Here is a 27154-nt window from a genome sequence, read left to right on the forward strand (position 1 = left end):
GGGTTCAAATCCCGGCCCTGCCAACTGTCAGCTGGGTGACTTGGGGCAAGTCACTTCACTTCTCTGGGCCCCAGTTACCTCGCCTGTAAAATGGGGATTAAAACTGAGCCCCCCGTGGGACAACCTGATGGCCTTGTAACCTCCCCAGCACTTAGAACAGTGCTTGGCATGTAGTAAGCGCTTAACAAATACCATTATTATTATTATTATTATTATTATTATTACTGTGTGCAGAGCACTGGACTAAGCGCTTGGAAAGTACAAGTCGGCAACCTATAGAGACGGTTCAGAGCCCTACTGAGAGCTCACCTCCTCCAGGAGGCCTTCCCACGCTGAGCCCCCTCCTCTCCATCCCCATCCCTGCCGCCTTACCTCCTTCCCCTCCCCACAGCACCTGTATAGACGTATATATGTTTGTACGGATTTATTACTTTATTTATTTTACTTGTACATTTTTATTCTATTTATTTTATTTTGTTAATATCAATCAATCAATCGTATTTATTGAGCGCTTACTGTGTGCAGAGCACTGTACTAAGCACTTGGGAAGTCCAAGTTGGCAACATATAGAGATGGTCCCTACCCAACAGCGGGCTCACAGTCTAGAAGGGGGAGACAGACGAAACAAAACATATTAACAAAATAAAATAAATAGAATAAATATGGACAAATAAAATAAATAAATAGAGTAATAAATATCTACAAACATATATACAGATATACAGGTGCTGTGGGGAGGGGAAGGAGGTAAGGTTGGGGAGATGGGGAGGAGATCTTCTCTGACGGGGCTCACGGTCTAAAGGGGAGGGACAGCAGGGATCTCACGCCCATTTTACAGATAAGGAAACTGAGGCCGGGAGAGGCGAATGCTAATAATAATAATTATGGTATTTATTAAGTGCCTACTATGTGCCAAGCACTGTTGTAAGCACTGGATAATAATGACGGTGTTTGTTAAGTGCTTACTATGTACCAAGCACTGTTGTAGGCACTGGATAATAATGATGGTGTTTGTTAAGCGCTTACTATGTGCCAAGCACTGTTGTAGGCACTGGATAATAATGACGGTGTTTGTTAAGCGCTTACTATATGCAAGCACTGTTGTAAGCGCTGGATAATAATGACGGTGGTTGTTAAGCGCTTACTATATGCAAGCACTGTTGTAAGCGCTGGATAATAATGATGGTGCTTGTTAAGCGCTTACTATGTGCCAATCAATCAATCAATCAATCGTATTTATCGAGTGCTTACTGTGTGCAGAGCACTGTACTAAGCGCTTGGGAAGTACAAGTTGGCAACATATAGAGACAGTCCCTACCCAACAGTGGGCTCACAGTCTAAAAGCACTGTCCTAAATACTGGGGGAGATACAGGGTCATCGAGTTGTCCTGCTTGGGGCCCCCAGTCTTAATCCCCATTTTCCAGATGAGGGAACTGAGGCTCAGAGAAGGGAAGCGGCTTGCCCCAGGTCACCCAGCAGACGAGGGGCGGAGCCGGGATCAGAACCCAGGTCTTCTGAGTCCCAGGCCCGGGCTCTCGCCATTAGGCCAGGCCGCTTCTGCTTCATTCATTCGTTTAGTCGTATTTATTGAGCGCTGACTGTGTGCAGAGCACTGTACCGAGCGCTTAAGTGAGCCCACTGTTGGGTAGGGACCATCTCTATATAATAATAATAGCATTTATTAAGCGCTTACTATGTGCAAAGCACTGTTGTAAGCGCTGGGGAGATTACAAGGCGATCAGGTTGTCCCACGGGGGGGCTCACCGTCTTCATCCCCATTTTACAGGTCCCAGAGAAGTGAAGTGACTTGCCCAAAGTCACACAGCTGACGACTGGCAGAGCCGGGATTTGAACCCACGAACTCTGACCCCAAATCAATCAATCAGTCGTATTTATTGAGCACTTACTGTGTGCAGAGCACTGGACTAAGTGCTTGGGAAGTACAAGTTGGCAACATATAAGGAGCTCGGTCTTGGACATATTGAGTTTTAGATGGCGGGCAGACATCCGGATGGAGGTGTCCTGAAGGCGGGAGGAGACGCGAGCCTGAAGGGAGGGAGAGAGAGCAGGGGCGGAGATGGGGATTTGGGGGTCATCGGCGTAAAGAAGATAGTTGAAGCCGTGGGAGCGAATGAGGTCACCGAGGGAGTGAGTGTAGATAGAGAACAGAAGGGGACCGAGAACTGACCCTTGAGGAACCCCCACAGAAATAATAATAATAATAATAATGGCATTTATTAAGCGCTTACTATGTGCAAAGCACTGTTCTAAGCGCTGGGGAGGTTACAAGGCGATCAGGTTGTCCCATGGGGGGGCTCACAGTCTTAATCCCCATTTTACAGATGTAAGGGGATGGGAAGGGGAGGAGGAGCCCGCAAAGGACACTGAGAATGAACGGCCGGAGAGATAAGAGGAGAACCTGGAGGGGACTCTCCCAAGCGCTTCGGATGGTGCCCTTTACACAGTATGCGCCCAATAAATACAATTGCCCAAGGTCACAGAGCAGATAAGTGGCAAGGCTGGCATTAAAACCCAGGTCCTCTGATTCCCAGGCTTGGGTTCTTTCCACTAGGCCAAGCTACCATTTAAAAGAAAACAAAAACCAAGATTTGTGAATTCCGCCCTGGCAAATAATTAGACCCCAAAGCCCGGGCTCTTTCCACTGAGCCACGCTGCTTCTCAGGTGTTGCCAACTTGTACTTCCCAAGCGCTCAGTCCAGTGCTCTGCACACAGTAAGCGCTCAGTAAGTATGACGGATTGATTAAGGGAGCGGGTTTTCTCCGGGACAGACGGTGGCCGGCGGGGTGCCCGCCGCCCGGATCCGCGGCCTCGGCTTCGACGCCACCTGCTCCTTGGTGGTGCTGGACGGGCAGTTCCGCCCGCTGCCCGTGAACGTCGAAGGTGAGCCCCGCTTCCCGCCCGCCCCGCCACCTCCTTCATACCGCCTCTCATCCTGTCAATCAATCGTATTTATTGAGCGCTCACTGTGTGCGGAGCACTCTCCCGACTGGATTCCTGCATCAGGCCTCCTCTCCGATCTCCCATCCTCCCGGCCCTCCCCGCTTCGGTCTACGCTTCACGCTGCTGTTGCCCGGATCGTCTTCTAGACTGTGAGCCCGCTGTCGGGTAGGGACCGTCTCTAGATGTTGCCCACTTGGACTTCCCAAGCGCTTAGTCCAGTGCTCTGCACACAGTTAGGCGCTCAATAAATACGATCGATTGATTCCCGTAGGCGAGGGGGAGAGGAACGTGGTGATGTGGTCGGATCACCGGGCGGCCTCGCAGGTGGCCAGGATCAACGGCACGCACCACCCGGTGCTCGCCCACGTCGGCGGAGTCATGTCTGTGGAGATGCAGCCCCCCAAACTCCTGTGGATCAAAGAGGTGGGTGTCCTGGACGCCGGGGGAGGGGGTACGCCCCGACACCGATGGCCCTTGGAGAAGCAGCGTGGCTCGGTGGAAAGAGCCCGGGCTTCGGAGTCAGAGGTCGTGGGTTCAAATCCTGGCCCTGCCAAATGCCTTCCATTGATTCGGGGGCCGGACCTGGCTCGTAGTAAGCGCCTAACGGGGACCGTCCTTATGATGACGATGACGACGGCGACGATGCCACTGTCAGAGCGAGCCCTTTGCTGCCTAGGCCCAGCCCGGGGAGGGGAGTGGGGGCATCGGGGGCCTCGGGCCGGGTGCCCCGCCTCTGATCCCACCATCCCATCCCATCCTTATGATGACGACGACGATGCCACTGTCAGAGCGAGCCCTTTGCTGCCTAGGCCCAGCCCGGGGAGGGGAGTGGGGGCATCGGGGGCCTCGGGCAGGGCGCGCCGCCTCTGCTCCCACCATCCCATCCCATCCCATCCGATCCGATCCGATCCGATCCGTTTCGCCCGGCAGAACCTGAGAGAGGCTTGCTGGGAGCGGGCTGCGCACTTCTTTGACCTCCCCGACTTCTTAACGTGGAAGGCCACAGGGGTGACCACCAGGTATGCTCAGCGTCCCGGGGGCGCCTGCCCCCTCTTCTCTCCTCCCTCCCCCTTTCTCTCTCTGTCTCCATCCGTCTCTCCCCCTCTCGTTCCCCCCTTCTCTCTCTCCCTGTCTCTCCCTCTCCCTGTCTGTCTCTCTCTCCCTGTCTGTCTCTCCCTCCTTTCTCTCTCTCCCTGTCTCTCACTCTCCCTGTCTGTCTCCCTCCCTCCCCCTTTCCTCTCTCCCTGTCTCTCCCTCTCCCTGTCTGTCTCTCTCTCCCTCCTTTCTCTCTCTCCCTGTCTCCCTCCCTCCCTGTCTTCCTCCCTCCCTGTCTTCCTCCCTCCCTGTCTCCTTCCCTCCCTCCCCCCTTTGTCTCTCCCTGTCTGTCTCCCTCCCTCCCCCTTTCCTGTCTCCCTGTCTCTCCCCCTTTCCTTTCTCCCTGTCTCTCCCTCTCCCTGTCTCCCTCCCTCCCTCTTTTCTCTCCTCTCCTTGTCTCTCCCTCTCCCTCCCTCCCTCCCTCCCTCTTTTCTCTCTCCTTGTCTCTCCCTCTCCCTCCCTCCCTCCCTCTTTTCTCTCTCCTTGTCTCTCCCTCTCCATCTGTCTCTCTCTCCCCCGGTCTCTCTCCCTCTCTCCCCCTTTCCTCTCTCCCTGTCTCTCCCTCCCTCCCCTCCTTTCTCTCTCCCTGTCTCTCCATCTCCCTGTCTGTCTCTCTCTCTCCCCCTTTCCTCTCTCCCTGTCTCTCCCTCTCCGTGTCTCCCTCCCTCCCTCTTTTCTCTCCTCTCCTTGTCTCTCCCTCTCCCTCCCTCCCTACCCCTTTCCTCTCTCCTTGTCTCTCCCTCTCCCTCCCCTCTCCTTGTCTCTCCCTCTCCCTCCCTCCCTCCCTCCCTCCCTCCCTCTTTTCTCTCTCCTTGTCTCTCCCTCTCCATCTGTCTCTCTCTCCCCCGTCTCTCTCTCTCTCTCCCCCTTTCCTCTCTCCCTGTCTCTCCCTCCCTCCCCTCCTTTCTCTCTCCCTGTCTCTCCCTCTCCCTGTCTGTCTCTCTCTCTCCCCCTTTCCTTCCTCCCTGTCTCTCCCTCCCTCCCCCTTTCTCTCTCCGTCTCTCCCTCCCTCCCTCCCCCGTTTCTCTCTCCCTGTCTCTCCCTCTCCATCTGTCTCTCTCCCCCCTTTCCTCTCTCCCTGTCTCTCCCTCCCTCCCCTCCTTTCTGTCTCCCTGTCTCTCCCTCTCCCTGTCTGTCTCTCTCTCCCTATCTCTCCCTATCTCTGTCTCTCTCTCCCCCTTCCTCTCTCCCTGTCTCTCTGTCTGTCTCTCTCCCCTCCTTTCTCTCCCCTGTCTCTCCCTCGCCATCTGTCTGGCTCTCTCTCTCTCTCTCCCTCCCCCATTTCTCCATCTCTCCCTCTCCCTGTCTGTCTCCCTCCCCCCTTTCTCTCTCCCTGTCTGTCTCTCTCTCTCCCCTTCTCTCTGTCTCTCCTCTCCCTGACTGTCTCCCTCCCCCCTTTCTCTCTCCCTGTCTCTCCCTCTCCCAGTGTCTCTGTGCGTGTCTCTCTCTTTTTCTCCCTCTCTCCCCACCTCTCTCTCTGTCTCTCCCCCCCATCTCTCTGTCCGTCTCTCTCTGTCTCTCTCTCTCTCTGTGTCTCTCGGGTGGGTGCCCAACTTCTGTCTCGGCTGACGGTGGGGGGGACACCCCCCCCCCCCCCCCCGGCCGGCCCACCTGCAGGTGATTTAGCCCGCTGGACACATCTGGAAGCCATCAGTGGCCCCAACTTGGGGCCGGGGCCGGGGCCCGGGCCGGGGCAGGTGGGCTGCCCTCGGGGCCCCTCACCCAGAGACGGGCCGGGGGTCCCGGGGGGACGCCGGGCGGCCCTCTCTGGCTTCATTCCCACTCCTCCTTGTTGAGTGCTTACGCTGGGCTGAGCACTAAGCGCTTAACAAATCCCATCATCATCATTATTATTATCTCCCCCATTCATTCATTCACTCAATCGTATTTATTGAGCGCTTACTGTGTGCAGAGCACTGGACTAAGCGCTTAGAACAGTGCTCGGCACACAGTAAGCGATTAACAAATCCCATCATCAACATTATTAGTATCTCCCCCATTCAATCATTCATTCATTCAATCGTATTTATTGAGCACTTACTGTGTGCAGAGCACTGTACTAAGCGCTTGGGAAGTACAAGTTCGCTTAGAACAGTGCTCGGCACATAGTAAGCGCTTAACAAATCCCATCATCATTATTATTATCTCCCCCATTCATTCATTCAATAGTATTTATTGAGCACTTACTGTGTGCAGAGCACTGTACTAAGCACTTAGAACAGTGCTTGGCACATAGTAAGCGCTTAACAAACCCCATCATCATCATTATTATGATCTCCCCCATCCATTCATTCAATTGTATTTATTGAGCACTTACTGTGTGCAGAGCACTGTACTAAGCGCTTAGAACAGTGCTCGGCACATAGTAAGCGCTTAACAAATCCCATCATCATCATTATTATGATCTCCCCCATCCATTCATTCAATCGTGTTTATTGAGCACTTACTGTGTGCAGAGCACTGTGCTAAGCGCTTGGGAAGGACAAGTTCGCTTAGAACGGCGCTCGGCACATAGTAAGCGCTTAACAAATACCAATGTCATTATTATTATTATGATTTTTTTCTCCCTGCCTTTCCCTCCCCCAGCCCCCGCCGTCCTCCTCCCTGCGGTCCTCCCCTGGACTCCTCCGTGTGGATGTGACATTTGAGAGGCGGCAGCAGACGGGCTATTTGCGGAGGGTGAAGCCGGGTGACGGCCGGGCGGGTGGCACGGGTTTTGGCCGCTCGCCCTGGGCCGCTCCCGGGCGACCGTGGGAGAAGAGGAGGCCCGTGGCCGTGGGGATGAGGGACACGGCAGGGAGAGCCACCGGTGGCATTCATAAACTCAATCAATCAATCAGATTTATTGAGCGCTTACTGTGTGCAGGGCACTGGACTGAGCGCTTGGGAAGGACAAGTTGGCAACATCTAGAGCCGGTCCCTACCCAACAGTGGGCTCACGGTCTAGAAGGGGGAGACAGACAGCAAAACAAAAGATATCAACAAAATAAAATAAATAGAAGAAACATGTACAAATAAAATAAATAGAGTAATAAATACCTACAAACATATATACAAATGCTGTGGGGAGGGGAAGGTGTCCCCGGCCAGGCTGTGCTGCCCGGGCCCCAGACCCCGCTCTCTCTGAGCTTCGCCGGCGTCTCCCTGGGGGCCTGGGAGGGGAAACGTTTTCATTCATTCATTCAATCGTATTTATTGAGCGCTTACTGTGTGCAGAGCACTGGACTAAGCGCTTGGGAAGTACAATTCGGCAACAGACAGAGACGGTCCCTGCCCAACAACGGGCTCACAGCCTTCCTCTCCCCCTCCTCCATCCCCCCCACCTTACCTCCTTACCTTCCCTACAGCACCTGGATTGATGTTTGTACGGATTTATTACTCTATTTATTTTACTTGTACATATCTTTTCTATTTATTTTATTTTGTTAATACGTTTGGTTTTGTTGTCTGTCTCCCCCTTCTAGACTGTGAGCCCACTGTTGGGTAGGGACTGTCTCTATGTGTTGCCAATTTGTACTTCCCAAGCGCTTAGTACAGTGCTCTGCACATAGTAAGCGCTCAATAAATACGATTGATGATGATGATGATGATGATATGTTGCCAACTTGTACTTCCCAAGCGCTTAGTCCAGTGCTCTGCACACAGTAAGCGCTCAATAAATACGATTGAATGAATGAATTCTATTTATTTTATTTTGTTGATATGTTTGGTTTTGTTGTCTGTCTCCCCCTTCTAGACTGTGAGCCCGCTGTTGGGTAGGGACCGTCTCTAGATGTTGCCTTCCCAAGTGCTTAGTACAGTGCTCTGCACACAGTAAGCGCTCAATAAATACGATTGAATGAATGAATGAATTCTATTTATTTTATTTAGTTAATATGTTTGGTTTTGTTGTCTGTCCCCCCCTTCTAGACTGTGAGCCCGCTGTTGGGTAGAGACCGTCTCTATATGTTGCCAACTTGGACTTCCCAAGCGCTTAGTCCAGTGCCCTGCACACAGTAAGTGCTCAATAAATACGATTGAATGAACCTGTATATATGTATATGTATACATATATATATATATATATGTTTGTACATATTTATTACTCTATGTATTTATTTTACTTGTACATATCTATTCTATTTATTTTATTTTGTTAGTATGTTTGGTTTTGTTCTCTGTCTCCCCCTTTTAGACCGTGAGCCCACTGTTGGGTAGGGACTGTCTCTCTATGTTGCCAACTTGGACTTCCCAAGCGCTTAGTGCAGTGCTCTGCACACAGTAAGCGCTCAATAAATAAGATTGATGATGATGATGATGATGATGAATGAATATGTTTGGTTTTGTCGTCCGTCTCCCCCTTCTAGACTGCGAGCCCGCTGTCGGGTCTAGATGTTGCCAGCTTGGACTTAGTCCAGTGCTCTGCACGCAGTGAGCGCTCAATAAATACGATTGATTGATTGATTGATTGATTGATAGAAATGGGTTTTCAGGAGGTGGGGCCCACTGCCCGCCCCGAGAGTCGGGGGCCCGTGCCCTCCTTCGCCCTCGGTGCCAGGCCAGACGGCGGGCTGGGCCTCTGACTCAGCAAGAGGAGCCCTGGCCTCCGGGGCCGGGCCACTGGCCACCGTGGCCCCGAGCCACCGGCCACCGTGGCCCCGAGCCACCGGCCGGACGTCACCTGTCCGTCCGCCCCCGACAGCTGGTGGGGGCCGCCCGGCCAGCACAGACACAAACAGACACACACAGACACACACACACACCCGCGCCCGTAGTGGCCGACGGCCAGAGCGTCTGGGAGTCAGAGGTCGTGGGTTCGAATCCCGGCTCCGCCACTTGTCAGCCGCGTGACCTTGCGCAAGCCGCTTCTCTGGGCCTCAGCTCCCTCATCTGTAAAACGGGGGTGAAGGCTGTGAGCCCCACGTGGGACAACCTGATCGCCTTCCATCCCCCACAGCACTTAGAACAGTGCTCTGCGCATAGTAAGTGCTTAACAAATACCATCGTTATTCATTAATTCATTCAATCGGATTTATTGAGCGCTTACTGTGTGCAGAGCACTGGACTAAGCGCTTGGGAAGTACAAGTTGGCAACATAGAGAGACGCCCCTATTCATTCATTAATTCATTCAATCGTATTTATTGAGCACTTACTGTGTGCAGAGCACTGTACTGAGCACTTGGGAAGTACAAGTTGGCAACATATAGAGACGCCCCTATCAATCAATCAATCAATCGTATTTATTGAGTGCTTACTGTGTGCAGAGCACTGGACTAAGCGCTTGGGAAGTACAAGTTGGCAACATATAGAGACAGTCCCTGTCAATCAATTAATCAATCAATCGTATTTATTGAGCACTTACTGTGTGCAGAGCACTGGACTAAGCGCTTGGGAAGTACAAGTTGGCAACATATAGAGACAGTCCCTATTCATTCATTTATTCATTCAATCGTATTTATTGAGCACTTACTGTGTGCAGAGCACTGTACTAACCGCTTGGGAAGTACAAGTTGGCAACATATAGAGACGCCCCTATCAATCAATTAATCAGTCGTATTTATTGAGCGCTTACTGTGTGCAGAGCACTGGACTAAGCGCTTGGGAAGTACAAGTCGGCAACATAGAGAGATGGTCCCTACCCAACAGTGGGCTCACAGTCTAGAAGGGGGAGACAGAGAACAAAACATATTAACAAAATAAAATAAATAGAATAGTAAATATGTACAAGTAAAAGAAGTCATTCATTCAAAGTCATTCATTCATTCAATCGTATTTATTGAGCGCTTACTGTGTGCAGAGCACTGGACTAAATGCTTGGGAAGTCCAAGGTGGCAACATATAGAGACGGGCCCTACCCGACAACGGGCTCACAGTCTAGAAGGGGGAGACAGACAACAAAACCAAACATATTAACAAAATAGAATAAATAGAATAGTAAATATGTACAAGTAAAATAAATAGAGTAATAAGTCTGTACAAACATCTATACAGGGGCTGTGGAGAGGGGAAGGAGGTAAGGCGGGGGGCGGGGGGAGGAGGGGGCGGGGGCACCCAGATAATAATAATAATAATAATAATAATGGCATTTATTAAGCATGTACTATGTGCAAAGCACTGTTCTAAGCGCTGGGGAGGTTACAAGGTGATCAGGTTGTCCCACGGGAGGGCTCACAGTCTTCATCCCCATTTTCCAGATGAGGGAACTGAGGCCCAGAGAAGTGAAGTGACTTGCCCAAAGTCACACAGCTGACAATTGGCGGAGCCAGGATTTGAACCCATGACCTCTGACTCCAAAGCCCGGGCTCTTTCCACTGAGCCACGCTGCTTCTCTAGATATGAACCGGGGACCTGTTGATTATTATTATTATTATTATTATTATTATTATTATTATTATTATTATTATAGACTTTCTAGACTGTGAGCCCACTGTTGGGTAGGGACCGTCTCTGTATGTTGCCAACTTGTACTTCCCAAGTGCTTAGCACAGTGCTCTGCACACAGTAAGCTCTCAATAAATATGATTGAATGAATGAATGAATGATCACAGACTTTCTAGACTGTGAGCCCACTGTTGGGTTGGGACCGTCTCTATACGTTGCCAACTTGTACTTCCCAAGCGCTTAGTACAGTGCTCTGCACACAGTAAGCACTCAATAAATACGATTGAATGAATGAATGAATGAATTATTATAGATTTTCTAGACTGTGAGCCCACTGTTGGGTAGGGACCGTCTCTAGACGTTGCCAACTTGTACTTCCCAAGCGCTTAGTCCAGTGCTGTGCACACAGTAAGCGCTCAATAAATACGATTGATTGATAACAAATACCATCATCATCATTATTATTATTATTATCTGTAAAATGGGGATAAGGACTGTGAGCCCCACGGGGGACCACCTGATCACCTTGTATCCACCCTGGCGCTCCAAACAGTGCCTGGCACTTAGGAAGCGCTTAACAAATGCTATTATTATTCTTATTATCGTTATCCGAGTGGATTCTGCCTCCTCGTTATTATCTTATCGTTTTCCATAGGAAGCGCTTAACAAATGCTATTATTATTATTCTTATTATCGTTATCCGAGTGGATTCGGCCTCGTCGTTATTATCTTATCATTTTCCATAGGAAGCGCTTAACAAATGCTATTATTATTATTATCATTATTATCGTTATCCGATTGGATTCTGCCCCCTCATTATTATCTTAGCGTTTTCCATAGGAATCGCTTAACAAATGCTATTATTATTATCATTATCATTATCCGAGTGGATTCTGCCTCCTCGTTATTATCTTATCGTTTTCCATAGGAAGCGCTTAACAAATGCTATTATTATTATTATTATTATTATTATCGTTATCCGAGTGGATTCTGCCTCCTCGTTATTATCTTATCGTTTTCCATAGGAAGCGCTTAACAAATGCTATTATTATTCTTATTATTGTTATCCGAGTGGATTCTGCCTCCTCGTTATTATCTTATCGTTTTTCATAGGAAGCGCTTAACAAATGCTATTATTATTCTTATTATCGTTATCTGAGTGGATTCTCCCTCCTCGTTATTATCTTATCGTTTTCCATAGGAAGCGCTTAACAAATGCTATTATTATTATTATTATTATCGTTATCTGAGTGGATTCTGCCTCCTCGTTATTATCTTATCGTTTTTCATAGGAAGCGCTTAACAAATGCTATTATTATTCTTATTATCGTTATCTGAGTGGATTCTCCCTCCTTGTTATTATCTTATCGTTTTCCATAGGAAGCGCTTAACAAATGCTATTATTATTATTCTTATTATCGTTATCTGAGTGGATTCTGCCTCCTCGTTGTTATCTTATCGTTTTTCATAGGAAGCGCTTAACAAATGCTATTATTATTATTATTATCGTTATCTGAGTGGATTCTCCCTCCTCGTTATTATCTTATTGTTTTCCATAGGAAGCGCTTAACAAATGCTATTATTATTATTCTTATTATCGTTATCCGAGTGGATTCGGCCTCCTCGTTATTATCTTATCGTTTTCCATAGGAAGCGCTTAACAAATGCTATTATTATTATTATTATTATTATTATTATTATTATCGTTATCCGAGTGGATTCTGCCTCCTCGTTATTATCTTATCATTTTCCATAGGAAGCGCTTAACAAATGCTATTATTATTATTATTATCGTTATCCGAGTGGATTCTGCCTCCTCGTTATTATCTTATCGTTTTCCATAGGAAGCGCTTAACAAATGCTATTATTATTATTCTTATTATCGTTATCCGAGTGGATTCTGTGGATTCTGCCTCCTCGTTATTATCTTATCGTTTTCCATAGGAAGCGCTTAACAAATGCTGTTATTATTATTCTTATTATCGTTATCCGAGTGGATTCTGCCTCCTCATTATCTTATCGCTTTCCATAGGAAGCGCTTAACAAATGCTATTATTATTCTTATTATTATCGTTATCCGAGTGGATTCTGCCTCCTCGTTATTATCTTATCGTTTTCCATAGGAAGCGCTTAACAAATGCTATTATTATTATTATTATCGTTATCCGAGTGGATTCGGCCTCCTCGTTATTATCTTATCGTTTTCCATAGGAAGCGCTTAACAAATGCTATTATTATTATTATTATTCTTATTATCGTTATCCGAGTGGATTCTGCCTCCTCGTTATTATCTTATCGTTTTCCATAGGAAGCGCTTAACAAATGCTATTATTATTATCGTTATCCGAGTGGATTCTGCCTCCTCGTTATTATTTTATCGTTTTCCGAGCGGATTCTGCCTCTTAAGGCGAAGGAACCCGAAGCGCGGCTAGGACGCTAAGCTCCCTATCTCTCTCTCTCTGTCTCTCTCCGTCTCTCGGTGTCTCTCCGGTGTCTAGGTCTCTGTGTTCCCTGGTGTGTAAATGGATGTATTCGGCGGACAAGGGTTGGGATGACACTTTCTGGCAGGAGATCGGCTTGGGGGACCTCGTCGCCGACAATTACCGCAAAATAGGTAAAATAATAATAATAATAATAATAATAATAATAATAATAATAATAATAATAATGTTGGTATTTGTTAAGCGCTTACTATGTGCAAAGCACTGTTCTAAGCGCCGGGGTAGAGACAAGATAATCAGGTTGTCCCACGTGGGGCTCACAGTCTTCATCCCCATTTTGCAGATGAGGAAACTGAGGCCCAGAGAAGTGAAGTGACTTGCCCAAAGTCGCCCAGCTGACAAGTGGCACAGCCAGGATTTGAACCCACGACCTCTGACTCCCAAGCCCGGGCTCTTTCCGCTGAGCCACGCTGAAAAACGCCAACGCAATTTGGGGCGAAGGAACGTTTTTCAGGGAGGAGGAGGAGGAGGAGGACCGTCTAAGCGGCTAGAGCCCGGGCCCGGGAATCAGAAGGACCTGGATTCTAATTGTGATAGCATTTGTTAAGCGCTTACTATGTGCCAAGCACTGTTCTGAGCGCTGGGGGGGATACAAGGTGATCGGGTTGTCCCACGGGGGGCTCACAGTCTTAATCCTCATTTTCCAGATGAGGGAACTGAGGCTCAGAGAAGTGGAGTGACTTGCCCAAGGTCACACAGCAGACATGTGGCGGATCCGGGATTCGAACCCATGACCTCTGACTCCAAAGCCCGGGCTCTTTCCACTGAGCCACGCTGCTTCTCCTCATTCCTCCCCTTGGGCAAGCCACTTCACTTCTCTGGGCCTCAGTTCGCTCATCTGGAAAATGGGGATGGAGACCGTGAGCCCCATGTAGGACAGGGACTGTGTCCAACCCCATTTGCTTGGATCCACCCCAGCGCTTAGTACAGTGCCTGGCACACAGTAAGCGCTTAACCAGTACCACAGTTATTATTATTATTACTTCACTTCTCTGGCCTCAATTACCTCATCTGTCAAATGGGGATGAAGACCGTGAGCCCCACGGGGGACAGGGACCACTGTGTCCAACCCCATTTGCTTGGATCCACCCCAGCGCTTAGTACAGTGCCTGGCACACAGTAAGTGCTTAACCAATACCCCAATTATTATTACTTTACTTCTCTGGCCTCAGTTACCTCATCTGTCAAATGGGGATGAAGGCTGTGAGCCCCACGGGGGACAGGGACTACTGTGTCCAACCCGATGACCTAATATCCACCCCGGTGTCAGCGCTTAGAACAGTGCTTTGCGCATAGTAAGCGCTTAATAAATGCCCTCGTTATTACAGCACCTGGCACATAGTAAGCACTTAATAAATACCATTAAAAAAAAAAGGGATGCTAGGCCTTGTTATGCCATTAATGCCACAAAAGGGAGAAGCAGCGTGGCTCAGTGGAAAGAGCCCGGGCTTGGGAGTCAGAGATCGTGGGTTCTAATCCCGACTCCGCCACTTGTCGGCTGTGTGACCTTGGGCAAGTCACTTCACTTCTCTGGGCCTCAGTTCCCTCATCTGTCAAATGGGGATGAAGACTGTGAGCCCCACGTGGGATAGCCTGATTACCTTGTATCTCCCCCAGCGCTTAGAACAGTGCTTGGCACATAGTAAGCGCTTAACAAATACCATCATTATTATCTTCTAGCCTGTGAGCCCATTGTTGGGTCAAGAAGGTCTCTATCTCTTGCCGAATTGTACTTTCTAAGCGCTTAGTCCAGTGCCGTGCACGCAGTAAGCGCTCAATAAATCCGATTGAATGAACGAATGCAATCCTGTCTCAAGCGCTTAGTCCAGTGCTGTGCAGGCAGTAAGCGCTCAATAAATCCGATTGAATGAATGAATGAACGAATGCAATCCTCTCCCAGGCGCTTAGTCCAGTGCTGTGCAGGCAGTAAGCGCTCAATAAATGCGATTGAATGAATGAATGAACGAATGCAATCCTCTCCCAGGCGCTTAGTCCAGTGCTGTGCAGGCAGTAAGCACTCAATAAATCCGATTGAATGAATGAATGAACAAATGCAGTCCTCTCCCAAGCGCTTAGTCCAGTGCTATGCACGCAGTAAGCGCTCAGTAAATCCGATTGAATGAACGAGTGAACGAATGCCGTCCTCTCCCAAGCGTTTAGTCCAGTGCTGTGCACGCAGTAAGCGCTCAATAAATCTGATTGAACGAACGAGTGAATGAGGGCAATCCTCTCCCAGGCGCTTAGTCCAGTGCTGTGCACGCAGTAAGCGCTCAGTAAATCCGATTGAATGAACGAGTGAATGAATGCAATCCTCTCCCAGGCGCTTAGTCCAGTGCTGTGCACGCAGTAAGCGCTCAATAAATCCGATTGAATGAACGAATGCAATCCTCTCCCAAGCGCTTAGTTCAGTTCTGTGCAGTCGATAAATCCGACTGAATGAAAGGATGCCTGTAATAATAATAATAATCATGGCATTTATAAAGCGCTTACTATGTGCAAAGCACTGTTCTAAGTGCTGTTGTCCCACGGGGGGCTCCCAGTCTTCATCCCCCTTTTCCAGATGAGGTCACTGAGGCCCAGAGAAGTGAGGGCTTCTAGACCGTGAGCCCACTGTTGGGTAGGGACCGGCTCTAGATGTTGCCAACTTGGACTTCCCAAGCTTGCTGCACACAGGAAGCGCTCAATAAATACGACTGATTGATTGAAGTGGCTCGCCCAAAGTCACACAGCTGAGTGGCGGAGCCGGGATTTGAACCCGTGACCTCTGCCTCCAAAGCCCGGGCTCTTTCCACTGAGCCACGCCGCTTCCACGTTGGGCGTCCGCGCTGAGTGCCCCCCGTGTGTTTTGGGCAGGAACCGAGGCGCTGCCCCCCGGGGCGGCCCTGGGCGGGGGACTGACCCCGGAGGCCGCGGCCGAGCTGGGCCTCCCGGAGGGCATCGCCGTGGCCGCCTCGCTCATCGACGCGCACGCCGGGGCCCTCGGTAAGCGTTATCCCGCGGGCCTGTACCCCCGCGGGCCTGCGCCCCCAAATGAGCGTCCCCACGTGCCTACCCGTAGGCCCGGGCCCACACGTGCCCCGTCCCCACACGTGCCTCGTCCCCGCAGGCGTCATGGGTGCGGCCGTGCCCACGCTCGGGGATCCGCGCTCCGGGGAGCTGCCGCTCAGCGCCCGCCTCGCCCTCGTCTGCGGGACCTCGTCCTGTCACCTGGTGGTGAGTGAGGGGCCCGGGGACCCCCGAGCTGGGGAGACCAGCGGGCACGGGCGGCCCAAAACGGGCTCAAGTCAGGCCCCGGGCGTGCGGGCCCCGAGCCAGGCCCCGAGGCCCCACTGTGCCGCCGCCGGGCCCAGGGACCCAAGGTCCTGGGGGTCTCGGAGGCGGCGAGGCAACGGGGGCCTGACAGAGACGGAGATGGGGGGGCTGACACTTGGGGAACCGGGGGGCTGAGAGATGGGAAACCGGGGGGCTGAGAGATGGGGAACTGGGGGGGCTGAGAGATGGGGAACCAGGGGGCTGACAGAGGGGGAACTGGGGGCCTGAGAGACAGAACTGTTTGGGGGGAGGCTGAGAGGCAGAGTTGGGGGGCTGAGAGATGGAACTGGGGGGGCTGAGAGATGGGGAACCGGGGGGCTGAGAAACGGGGAACCGGGGGGCTGAGAGACGGGGAACTGCGGGGCTGAGAGAGGGAACTGGGGGGCTGAGAGGCGGAGCTGGGGGGGCTGAGAGATGGGAAACCGGGGGGCTGAGAGATGGGGAACTGGGGGGGCTGAGAGATGGGGAACCGGGGGGCTGAGAGGGGGGAACTGGGGGGCTGAGAGACAGAACTAGGGGGGCTGAGAGGCAGAGTTGGGGGGCTGAGAGACAGAACTGGTTGGGGGTGCTGAGAGATGGGGAACTGTGGGGCTGAGGGACAGGAAACTAGGGGGCTGAGAGACGGGGAACCGGGGGGCTTAGAGACAGAACTGCGGGGGTGCTGAGAGACTGGGAACTGAGGGGCTGAGAGATGGAACCGGGCGGGGGGGGGGGCTGAGAGGCAGAGCTGGGGGGCTGAGAGACAAAGAACCAGAAGGCTGAGAGACAGGGAAATGGGGGGGCTGAGAGATGGAACTGTGGGGGGCTGAGAGACAGGGAACCGGGGGACTGAGAGGCAGAACTTGGGGGGGGGGGGGGGGCCGAGAGACAAGGAACCGGAGGGCTGAGAGACGGAACTGGGGGGGGGCCGAGGATAAAGAACCAGAGGGCTGAGAGACAGGGAAACGCGGGGCTGAGAGATGGAACTGCGGGGGGCTGAGAGACAAGGAACTGGGGGGCTGAGAGACAGGGAATCCAGGGGCTGAGAGACAGGGAATTGGGGGGCTGAGAGGCAGAACTGGGGGGGTCTCAGAGATAAAGAACCAGAGGGCTGAGACACACGGAAACGCGGGGCTGAGAGACAGGGAACTGGGGGACTGGGGGGCTGAGAGACGGGGAACCGGGGGGCTGAGAGACAGAACCGGGGGGCTGAGAGACGGGGAACCGGGGGACTGAGAGGCAGAACTGGGGGCGCTGAGAGACGGAACTTGGGGGGCTGAGAGATAAAGAACCAGAGGGCTGAGACATAGGGAAACGCGGGGCTGAGAGACAGGGAACCGGGGGGCTGAGATACGGGGAACCAGGGGGCTGAGACACAGAACGGGGGGGGAGCTGAGAGACAGGGAACGGGGGAGCTGACAGATGGAACTGGGGGGCTGAGAGACGGAACCAGGGGGCTGAGACACAGAAATTGGGGGGCTCAGACACAGGGAACTGGGGGGTGGGAGTGGTGAGAGACAGCAGGAGTGTCTGGAGGGTGAGGTGGGTGGGTGAGGTGGGTGGGAGGGGAAGAGGGTCCAGGGGGGCCACCGAAGGCTGGCTGAGCGGTTTGGGGCCCGAGGGCCGGGCTCTCTCTGTCTCTCGTCCCGGCCTCCGCTTGTCTCTCCCCCTCTGTGGCTGGGCCCTGTCTCTGCCACCGCGTCTCTGTGCCTCTAATGCCATCTCTGTCCGGCTCTCCGTGTCCACCTCTCTAGCTCTCTGTCTCTCTCTGCCTCCGCGAATGTTTGCGGACATTCACCCTGCCCACCCGGGGGTCTCGTTGCCCCCACACGCCACCCCCGGCCCCCATCCTGTCGGGGTTGGGTCTGGGGGCGCAGCGGGCAACTCTGGGGGCTCCTCAGGCCCCCTACTCGGTCGAGTGGGGCGGAAAACACCCCCGCCCCCCCATCCCGGCCCACCCTCTGCCCCGGCCGGCCTTCCTTCTCTTAATAATAATAATTTTGGTATTTGTTAAGCGCTTACTATGTGCAAAGCACTGTTCTAAGCGCTGGGGAGGATACAAGGTGATCGGGTTGTCCCACGGGGGGCTCACAGACTTAATCCCCGTTTTCCAGATGAGGGAACTGAGGCCCAGAGAAGTGAAGTAACTTGCCCAGTCACACGGCTGACAAGCGGCGGAGCCGGGATTTGAACCCATGACCTCTGACTCCCAAACCGGGCTCTTTCCACTGAACCACACTGCTTCTCTTCCCCTGCTCCCCTGGATCCCAATGCCCTCGGAGCCCCCCCAGTTCTTCACTGGGTCTTCAGTTCTTTCATTCGATCATAATCATTGAGTGCTCACTGCCATGCAGAGCACTGCACTAAGCGCGTGGGACAGTATGCCGTATTCCCCAGCCTGGGGCCACATCGTCTGTCGGGGCGCTGCCCGGATCGGGGGATCTCAAGCCGTCCCTAGTCTGGGAAGGCTTCTCGGCGGTGGCGGAGCCCCGGGGCCTTGACACCGTCTCCGTGTGTCTCTGTCGGTGTGTGTCTTTCTCCGTCTCTCCCCCGGCCCGTGTGTCCAGGTCAGCGAGAGCCCCATCTTCGTGCCGGGCGTGTGGGGGCCCTACCTCTCCGCCCTGGTCCCCGGGCTGTGGCTCAACGAGGGCGGGCAGAGTGCCACCGGGAAACTGGTCAGACGGCAGGACGGTCACCGGGAAGGTGGCGGGGCGGGCGGGGTGCCGGGATATTCCGTGGGGCCGCGGTAGACTGGGGTCCTGCCAGCCCGCTTCCAGGCTCCCCCCCCACCCCCGTCCCCACCTGCACAGTGCTCTCCTTGCTCCCTCCCCACCTCCACAGTGCTCTCCCTCATCCCTTCCCCGTCCCCTCGCTGCTCTCCGCCCTCCCTCCGGCAAACCGACCGGGCTCAGACGGGGCGCCCTGCGCAGAGTAGGCAGCCGGAACGGCGCCTCGCCCACGGCGGGCATCCGCGCGGCTCTCTCCCCTCAGATCGACCACGTGGTCCAGGGGCACCGGGCCTTCCCGGAACTGCGGGCCGCTGCGGCCGCCAGGTAGGCGGGCCGCCTCCTCCTCCGCCTCCCCGCCTCCCCCGGCCCGGCCGGGACCCGGGTTCGACGCGGCTGCCCGCGGCGGGCACCCCGAGAGGCCGCGGCCCGCCCCATTCCCTTGTCGGGGCCTTCCCGGCATCCCCCCGGGTTGGGAGCCACGGGCCGGGGTGGGCCGCGGAGCCGTCCCGGCCTTCACTGCGAGGGGCGAACGAGGCGGGACCCCTAGAGAAGACCGCCCTCCCACCCCGGGCCGGGTCCCGTCGGTTCCCCCCCCGGCGTCCTCCAGGGGCCAGCCGGTCTCGGCCTACCTGAACGACCACCTGCGGCTGATGAAGGGGACGGGCCCGGTGGACGGGCTGACCCGGGACCTCCACGTCTGGCCCGACTTCCACGGCAACCGCTCGCCGCTGGCCGACGCCACCCTGAAGGGCACGGTGAGCCCCCCGGGTATTCGTCCCACGTTCGCTAAGCGCCGGTCTTCGGCCCGTCCCCGTTCAGCGGACGGCGGGGAAGGGGTGACAAACGGTATTCGTCCCGCGCTCGCTAAGCGCCGGTCGCCGTCCCGAGCACCGGGGTAGACGCCGGCTAACGGGGCCGGACGCGGTCCCCGGCCCACGTGGGGCCCCCGGCCTTCACCCCCGTTTTGCAGACGAGGGAGCCGAGGCCCGGAGAAGCGGAGCGACCGGCCCGCGGTCGCCCGGAGGCGTCCGCGCCGCTTCTCGAGCCCGGCCCTTCCCTTGCCGCTGTCGGCTCCAGGTGAGCGGCCTGCGGCTCTCCCACGGACTGGACGACCTCGCCCTCCTCTACCTGGCCACCGTCCAGGCCATCGCGGTGAGAGAAGCCCGCTCCCCGCAACTCGCCCGCCCTCCCGCCCGTCAGTCCGTCGGGGCTGTTTCCTGAGCGCCTTCCCCGTACGCAGGGCTGTACTGAGCGCCTGGAGAGAGGACTGTGAGCCCTTTTAGACTGTGAGCCCGCTGTTGGGTAGGGACCGTCTATGTTGCCGACTTGTACTCCCCAAGCGCTTAGTCCGGTGCTCTGCACACAGTAAGCGCTCAATAAATACGATTGAATGAATGAATGAAGCACCAGTTAGCGGACACGATCCGCGCCCTCCGGGAGCTTCCGATCTACCGTGTGCAGAGCACTGGACTGAGCTAGACAGACCCATTCCCTGCCCACGACGAGTTTACAGTCGCCCCTTGAGCACACAGTAGGCCTCCTCCACAGCCCTGTGAACACGGTAGGCGTCCCGTACAGAGCTGTGCCCCCGGGAGGGGCCCCGTACGGTGCCGTGCACCCGGTCGGCGCTAGAACCGATCGACGGAGCCCCTTTGTCGGCATCCCGCCACCGGCCCCGTGGGTGGGTCCCCGCGGGCGTCCGGCCCCGGCGGCCTCCGCTCGCACTCAGGCCCCGGCCCGCCGGGCTCCCGGCCCCGCAGCTGGGGACGCGCCACATCCTGGACGCCATGCGGGCGGCGGGGCACGCGGTCGGCGCGCTCTTCCTGTGCGGGGGCCTCAGCAAGAACCCCCTCTTCGTGCAGGTGCACGCCGACGTCACGGGTGAGGAGGCCGGGGGAGACCGAGGCGGGGCGGCGGGGGCTCCCAGATGGCCGCCCCCCGACCGGCCTCCCGTCTCCCGCAGGCCTGCCCGTGATCCTGCCCGAGGAGGTGGAGTCCGTCCTGGTGGGGGCCGCCATCCTGGGAGCCCGGGCCTCCGGGGACTTCCTCTCCCTCCAGGTACTTACCCGTGTGGCCCTCATTCATTCATTCATTCATTCATTCAGTCGTATTTATTGAGCGCTCACTGTGTGCACAGCAACTGGCAAGTCCAAGTCGGCCACATCTAGAGCCGGTCCCTCCCCACCAGCGGGCTCACAGTCTAGAAAGGGGAGACAGACAACAAAACAAAATATATTAACAATGCAAAGCACTGTTCTAAGCGCTGGGGTAGATGCCAGGTAATCAGGTTGTCCCACTTGGGGCTCACAGACTTAATCCCCATTTTCCAGATGAGGGAACTGAGGCCCGGAGAAGTGACTTTGCCCAAAGTCACACAGTTGGCAAGCGGCGGAGCCGGGATTTGAACCCGTGAGTTCTGACTCCAAAGCCCGGGCTCTTTCCGCTGAGCCATGCTGCTTCTCCAACAGTGCTTTGCACATAGTAAGCGCTCAGTCGGTAGAGCATGAGACTCTAGGGGAAGCAGCGTGGCTCAGCGGAAAGAGCCCGGGCTTGGGAGTCAGAAGTCATGGGTTCGAATCCCGGCTCCGCCACTTGTCAGCTGGGTGACTTTGGGCAAGTCACTTCACTTCTCTGGGCCTCAGTTCCCTCATCTGGAAAATGGGGATTAAGATTGTGGGCCCCACGTGGGACAACCTGATCACCTTGTATCCCCCCAGCGCTTAGAACAGTGCTTGGCATATAGTAAGCGCTTAACAAATACCAACACTATTATTATAAGACTCTTAATCTCAGGGTCGTGGGTTCAAGCCCCACGTTGGGCGACTAGTTTTTCCCCTCATTAAAGATAATAATAGCAACATTATTACTGTATATATTATGAGAAGCAGCTTGGCTCAGTGGAAGGAGCCCCGGCTTTGGAGTCAGAGGTCGTAAGTCCCGGCTCCGCCGATTGTCCGCTGTACGACTTTGGGCAGGTCACTTCACTTCTCTGGGCCTCAGTTCCCTCATCTGGAAAATGGGGATTAAGACTGTGAGGCCCCCGTGGGACAACCTGATCACCTTATAACCTCTCCAGCGCTTAGAACAGTGCTTAATAGGTTTTGTTTTGTTGTCCGTCTCCCCCTTCTAGACCGTGAGCCCGTTGTCGGGTAGGGACCGTCTCTATATGTTGCCAACTTGTATTTCCCAAGCGTTTAGTACAGTGCTCTGCACACAGTAAGTGCTCAGTAAATATGATTGAATGAATGAATGAGTGAATGAATGAATGGTCCTGCCGGGGAACTGCCCCTCGGGAACGGCGTCTGTGCCGTGCGAGGTCGTGGCCGCGGGCCAACTAGATCCAGAAAAATGATCTCCGGAGAAAGGGACATATGGAAGCAATCATCCCGGCCCCCCAACCCCTCTCCTGCCCTCGCTAAACCCCTAGAGCCAGCACGGAGGAGGCGGTGAGCTCCTCCTGCCGCAGATAATAATAGTAATAATAATAATAATAGCATTTATTAAGCGCTTACTGTGTGCAAAGCACTGTTCTAAGTGCTGGGGAGGTTACAAGGTGATCAGGTTGTCCCACTGGGGGCTCACAGTCTTCATCCCCATTTTCCAGATGAGGGAACTGAGGCCCAGAGAAGTGACGTGTCTTGCCCAAAGTCACCCAGCTGATGAGTGGCGGGGCTGGGATTTGAACCCATGACCTCTGACTCCAAAGCCCGGGCTCTTGCCACTGAGCCACGCTGCCTATCTTAAGACGTCAGGCCCGTGGTAGAGGAAGGTCGGGGCGGGAGGGGGACGGAAAGGGCCGACGAAGCTTTCCCCGGGACGGGTCAGCGAGGCCCCGGGCCCGAGATGCCACCCTCTCTGCCCAACCCAACACTCTGGCCGGGACAATAATAATTGGCATTTATTAAGCACTTACTATGTGCAAAGCACCGTTCTAAGCGCCAGGGAGGTTACAAGGAGATCAGGTTGTTCCACGTGGGGCTCACGGTCTTCATCCCCATTTTCCAGGTGAGGGAACTGAGGCCCAGAGAAGTTAGGTGACTTGCCCAAAGTCACCCAGCTGGCAATTGGCAGAGCCGGAATTTGAACCCATGACGTCTGACTCCCAAGCCCGGGCTCTTTCCATGCGGGCTGGCCCCTTTGCCAGCGGTCCCTCTGCCCCTGGCTTACGGCTCCCACCATTCAATCATTCATTCATTCAGTCGTATTTATGGAGCGCTTACTGTGTGCAGCTCCTCCAGGAGGCCTTCCCAGACTAAGCCCCCTTTTTCCTCTTCTCCTTCCCATCCCCCCCGCCCTCCCTTCTTCCCCTCCCCACAGCACCTGGATATATATTTGTACAGCTTTATCACTCTATTTTACTTGTACACATTTACTATTCTATTTATTTTGTTAATGATGTGCCTATATCTATGTGTATATGTTTGTGAATATGTTCGGTTTTGTTCTCGGTCTCCCCCTTCTAGACTGTGAGCCCTCTGTTGGGTAGGGACCGTCTCTAGATGTTGCCAACTTGTACTTCCCAAGCGCTTAGTACAGTGCTCTGCACACAGTAAGCGCTCAATAAATACGACTGATTGATTGCAGAGCACTGTACTAAGCGCTAATTCCCTGTCTTCCACCCGCCAGCTCTCCCATCCCGTTCCCCTGAGCTCCTCCTCCTCCTTCCCAGCCCGGGGCCTAGCCTCCGACCACCCCCGCCGGCCCGGGGGGCCGGAGGACGGGCAGAGAGGCCGCCCTCCCAGACCCCCCGGACCCTCAGGGGCACCCGAGCGTCCACCACAGCGGCTGGCGTCCGCCCCGACCCATGAGCCACCCGCCCGGCGCCCGACACGGCCCCCTCGCTGCAGGGCCAGGGGCCAAAAGCGAGCCCTGCCCAGCCCTGCTGCGGCACTTCGGGTCAGGTCGCTTAACAGCTCCGGGCCTCGGTTTCCCCAGCCGTCAAAGGGGGAGGACGGGCCGCCTGGCCTCGCAGAAGCCCGGAAAGCCGGAAAGAGCCCGGGCTTTGGAGTCAGAGGTCATGGTTCAAATCCCGGCTCCGCCACTTGCCAGCTGGGTGACTCTGGGCAAGTCACTTCTCTGGGCCTCAGTTCCCTCATCTGGAAAATGGGAATTAAGGCTGTGAGCCCCCCGTGGGACCACCTGATCACCTTATATCTACCCCAATCAATCAATCAATCGTATTTATGGAGCGCTTACTGTGTGCAGAGCACTGTACTAAGCGCTTGGGAATTACAAGCTGGCAACATCTAGAGACAGTCCCTACCCAACAGTGGGCTCACAGTCTAGAAGGGGGAGACAGAGAACAAAACCAAACATACTAACAAAATAAAATAAATAGAATAGATAGGTACAAGTAAAATAAATAAATAGAGTAATAGATCTGTACAAACATATATACATATATACAGGTGCTGTGGGGAAGGGAAGGAGGTAGGATGCGGGGGACGGAGAAGAAGGAAGGGGCTCAGTCTTGGAAGGCCTCCTGGAGGAGATGAGCTCTCAGAAGGGCCTTGAAGGGAATGCTTAGAACAGTGCTTTGCACATAGTAAGCGCTTAACAAATGCCATCATTATTATTTCTTATTAAGGGGCCCGGGCCGGGCTGGAAGGGGAGGCCTTGGGCCCGCCCGGCTCACTGTTAGACTCGACGCCCGAGGTTGGTCGCCCCCGCCCCCGGCCTTCCATCTTGCTCCCCTACAAGCCCCCCACCCGGGGTCCTTAGGGGCCCCGGCCTCCGGCCTCGGAGAGCCCCGGGCGAGGGAGAGGCGATGGTGGGCTCAGGCCGGTGGCCCGGACCCCCGGGTCCCCTCCCTCGCGCCCCGGGCTGGTCAATGCGTCCTTTGACAGGGGGGCGAAACAAGGGCTCTGTTCCTCCCGGGGCGGCCCTCCCTCCGCTTGCCTTTGAGAAGCCACGGCCGACCGCGAGCTTTCGGGCCTTATTTATAGCGGCTGCCTTTGTGGAGAGAGAGGATGATGAAAACACCACTCCACAGAGGACTTTGTTTGAAAAAAGCTTTCTTTTGTGCGTTCGGGAGAAAAGGAAAATGAGTAAGCTCTCCCCGAGCCGTCTAGACCGCAGACGGAGGGGTGGCTTCGTCCGCAGGGGTCACGGTTCGGATCCGGCCTTCTAGCAACGGGAATCCTAATGACGGCGTGTGTTCGGCACTTACTACGGGCCCTGCGCCGTACTGAGCGCCGGGGAGGAGGCAGGGTGATCGGGTTGGATCTCATCCTGCCCGGGGCTCAGGGTCCAAGGTGGAGGAGGTGGCATTTTAGCGAGGATAACAATAATAATGGCATTTGTTAAGCGCTTACTATGTGCCAAGCACCGTTCTAAGCGCTGGGGGGGATACAAGGTGATCAGATTGGCTCACGTGGGACTCACAGTCTTCAACCCCATTTGACAGATGAGGGAACTGAGGCACAGAGAAGTTAAGTGTTCTTGTACATATTTACTATTCTCTTTATTTTGTTAATGCTGTGCATCTAGCTCTGTTTCTAATTGTTCTGACGACTTGACGCCTGTCCACATGTTTTGTTGTCTGTCTCCCCCTTGTAGCCCGTGAGCCCGTTGTTGGGTAGGGACCGTCCCTATGTGTTGCCGACTTGGACTTCCCAAGCGCTTAGTACAGTGCTCTGCACACAGTAAGCGCTCGCCTCCCCAGCGCTTAGAACAGAGCTTGGCACATAGTAAGCGCTTAATAAATGCCATCATTATCATTATTATTCTCTGGGCCTCAGTTCCCTCATCTGGAAAATGGGGAATAAGACTGTGAGCCCCACGTGGGGCAAACTGATGACCTTGTATCTCCCCCAGTGCTTAGCACATAGTAAGTGCTTAATAAATGCCATCATTATCATTACTATTCTTTGCGCCTCAGTTCTCTCATCTGTAAAATGGGGAATAAGACCGTGAGCCCCACGTGGGACAACCTGATGACCTTGTATCTCCCCCAGTGCTTAGGACAGTGCTTGGCAATAGTAAGTGCTTAATAAATGCCATCATTATCATTACTATTCTCTGGGCCTCAGTTCCCTCACCTGTAAAATGGGGATTAAGACTGTGAGCCGCACGTGGGACAACCTGATCACCTTGCATCTCCCCCAGTGCTTGGCACATAGTAAGCGCTTAATAAATGCCATCATTATCATTATTATTCTCTGGGCCTCAGTTCCCTCATCTGTAAAAATGGGGATTAAGACTGTGAGCCGCACGTGGGACAACCTGATCACCTTGTATCTCCCCCAGTGCTTAGAACAGTACTTGGCACATAGTAAGCGCTTAATAAATGCCATCATTATCATTATTATTCTCTGGGCCTCAGTTCCCTCATCTGTAAAATGGGGAATAAGACCGTGAGCCCCACGTGGGACAACCTGATCACCTTGTAACTCCCTCAGCGCTTAGAACAGTGCTTGGCACATAGTAAGCGCTTAATAAATGCCATCATTATCATTATTATTCCCTGCGCCTCAGTTCCCTCACCTGTAAAATGGGGATGAAGACCGTGAGCCCCACGTGGGACAACCTGATCACCCTGTAACCTCCCCAGCGCTTAGAACAGTGCTTGGCACCTAGTAAGCGCTTCAGAAATGCCACAATGATGATGATGCTGATGATGCTGCTGCTGGTGTCGGTGTGTTTCCGTCCCCCAGGAGGCCATGCGGGCCATGGGCGGCCCCGCCACCCGGAGATGCCCCGCTCCTCACCTCACAAGGTCAGCCTCTGCGCATGCGCCGACACGCCCCGCCCCCCGGGAAACGCCCCAGGGCACACCGACCATTCAGCTCCTGGAGCCCCGCCCTGCCGGTCCCCGCCCTCCCAGGCCCCGTCCAATCAGCTCCCGGAGCCCCGCCCACGCGGCCCCGCCCAATCAGCTCCCGGAGCCCCGCCCCTTCAGCCTCAGACGACCCGCCCCCTCATCCCCAGAAGCCCCGCCCACTAGGTCTTGCATAATCAGCTCCCGCAGCCCCGCCCCCTCGGCCTCGCCCAATCGTTTCCCGCAGCCCCGCCCTTTCATCCCCGGAAGCCCCGCCCCCTCGGCCCCAACCCAATCATCTCCCGCAGCCCCGCCCTTTCAGGCCCGGAAGCCCCGCCCACTTGGCCTCGCCCAATCAGCTCCCGCAGCCCCGCCCTTTCAGCCCCGTAAGCCCCGCCCACTCGTCATCGCCCAATCAGATCCCGCAGTGCCAACCTTTCAGCCCCGCCCCTCGG

The 27154-nt window shown here is 54.4% G+C and overlaps 1 protein-coding gene across 1 annotated transcript in view; it reads left to right on the top strand.

The window, feature by feature from the left end:
• The window catches only part of FGGY (FGGY carbohydrate kinase domain containing), a 39885-nt gene that overhangs the window by 10116 nt on the left and 2615 nt on the right, over window positions 1-27154 (top strand). The window contains exons 3-15 of the mRNA XM_038753122.1: window positions 2792-2903; window positions 3235-3386; window positions 3894-3982; window positions 12918-13033; window positions 15774-15902; window positions 16027-16133; window positions 18779-18886; window positions 19203-19264; window positions 19548-19695; window positions 20018-20092; window positions 20701-20821; window positions 20904-21013; window positions 21749-21788. Of these exons, the coding sequence (XP_038609050.1) occupies window positions 2792-2903; window positions 3235-3386; window positions 3894-3982; window positions 12918-13033; window positions 15774-15902; window positions 16027-16133; window positions 18779-18886; window positions 19203-19264; window positions 19548-19695; window positions 20018-20092; window positions 20701-20821; window positions 20904-21013; window positions 21749-21788 (1369 nt within the window). The remainder of the gene's footprint in view (window positions 1-2791; window positions 2904-3234; window positions 3387-3893; window positions 3983-12917; window positions 13034-15773; window positions 15903-16026; window positions 16134-18778; window positions 18887-19202; window positions 19265-19547; window positions 19696-20017; window positions 20093-20700; window positions 20822-20903; window positions 21014-21748; window positions 21789-27154) is intronic.

Source organism: Tachyglossus aculeatus, chromosome 10, assembly GCF_015852505.1.
Source record: "Tachyglossus aculeatus isolate mTacAcu1 chromosome 10, mTacAcu1.pri, whole genome shotgun sequence".
Classification (NCBI taxonomy): domain Eukaryota; kingdom Metazoa; phylum Chordata; class Mammalia; order Monotremata; family Tachyglossidae; genus Tachyglossus; species Tachyglossus aculeatus.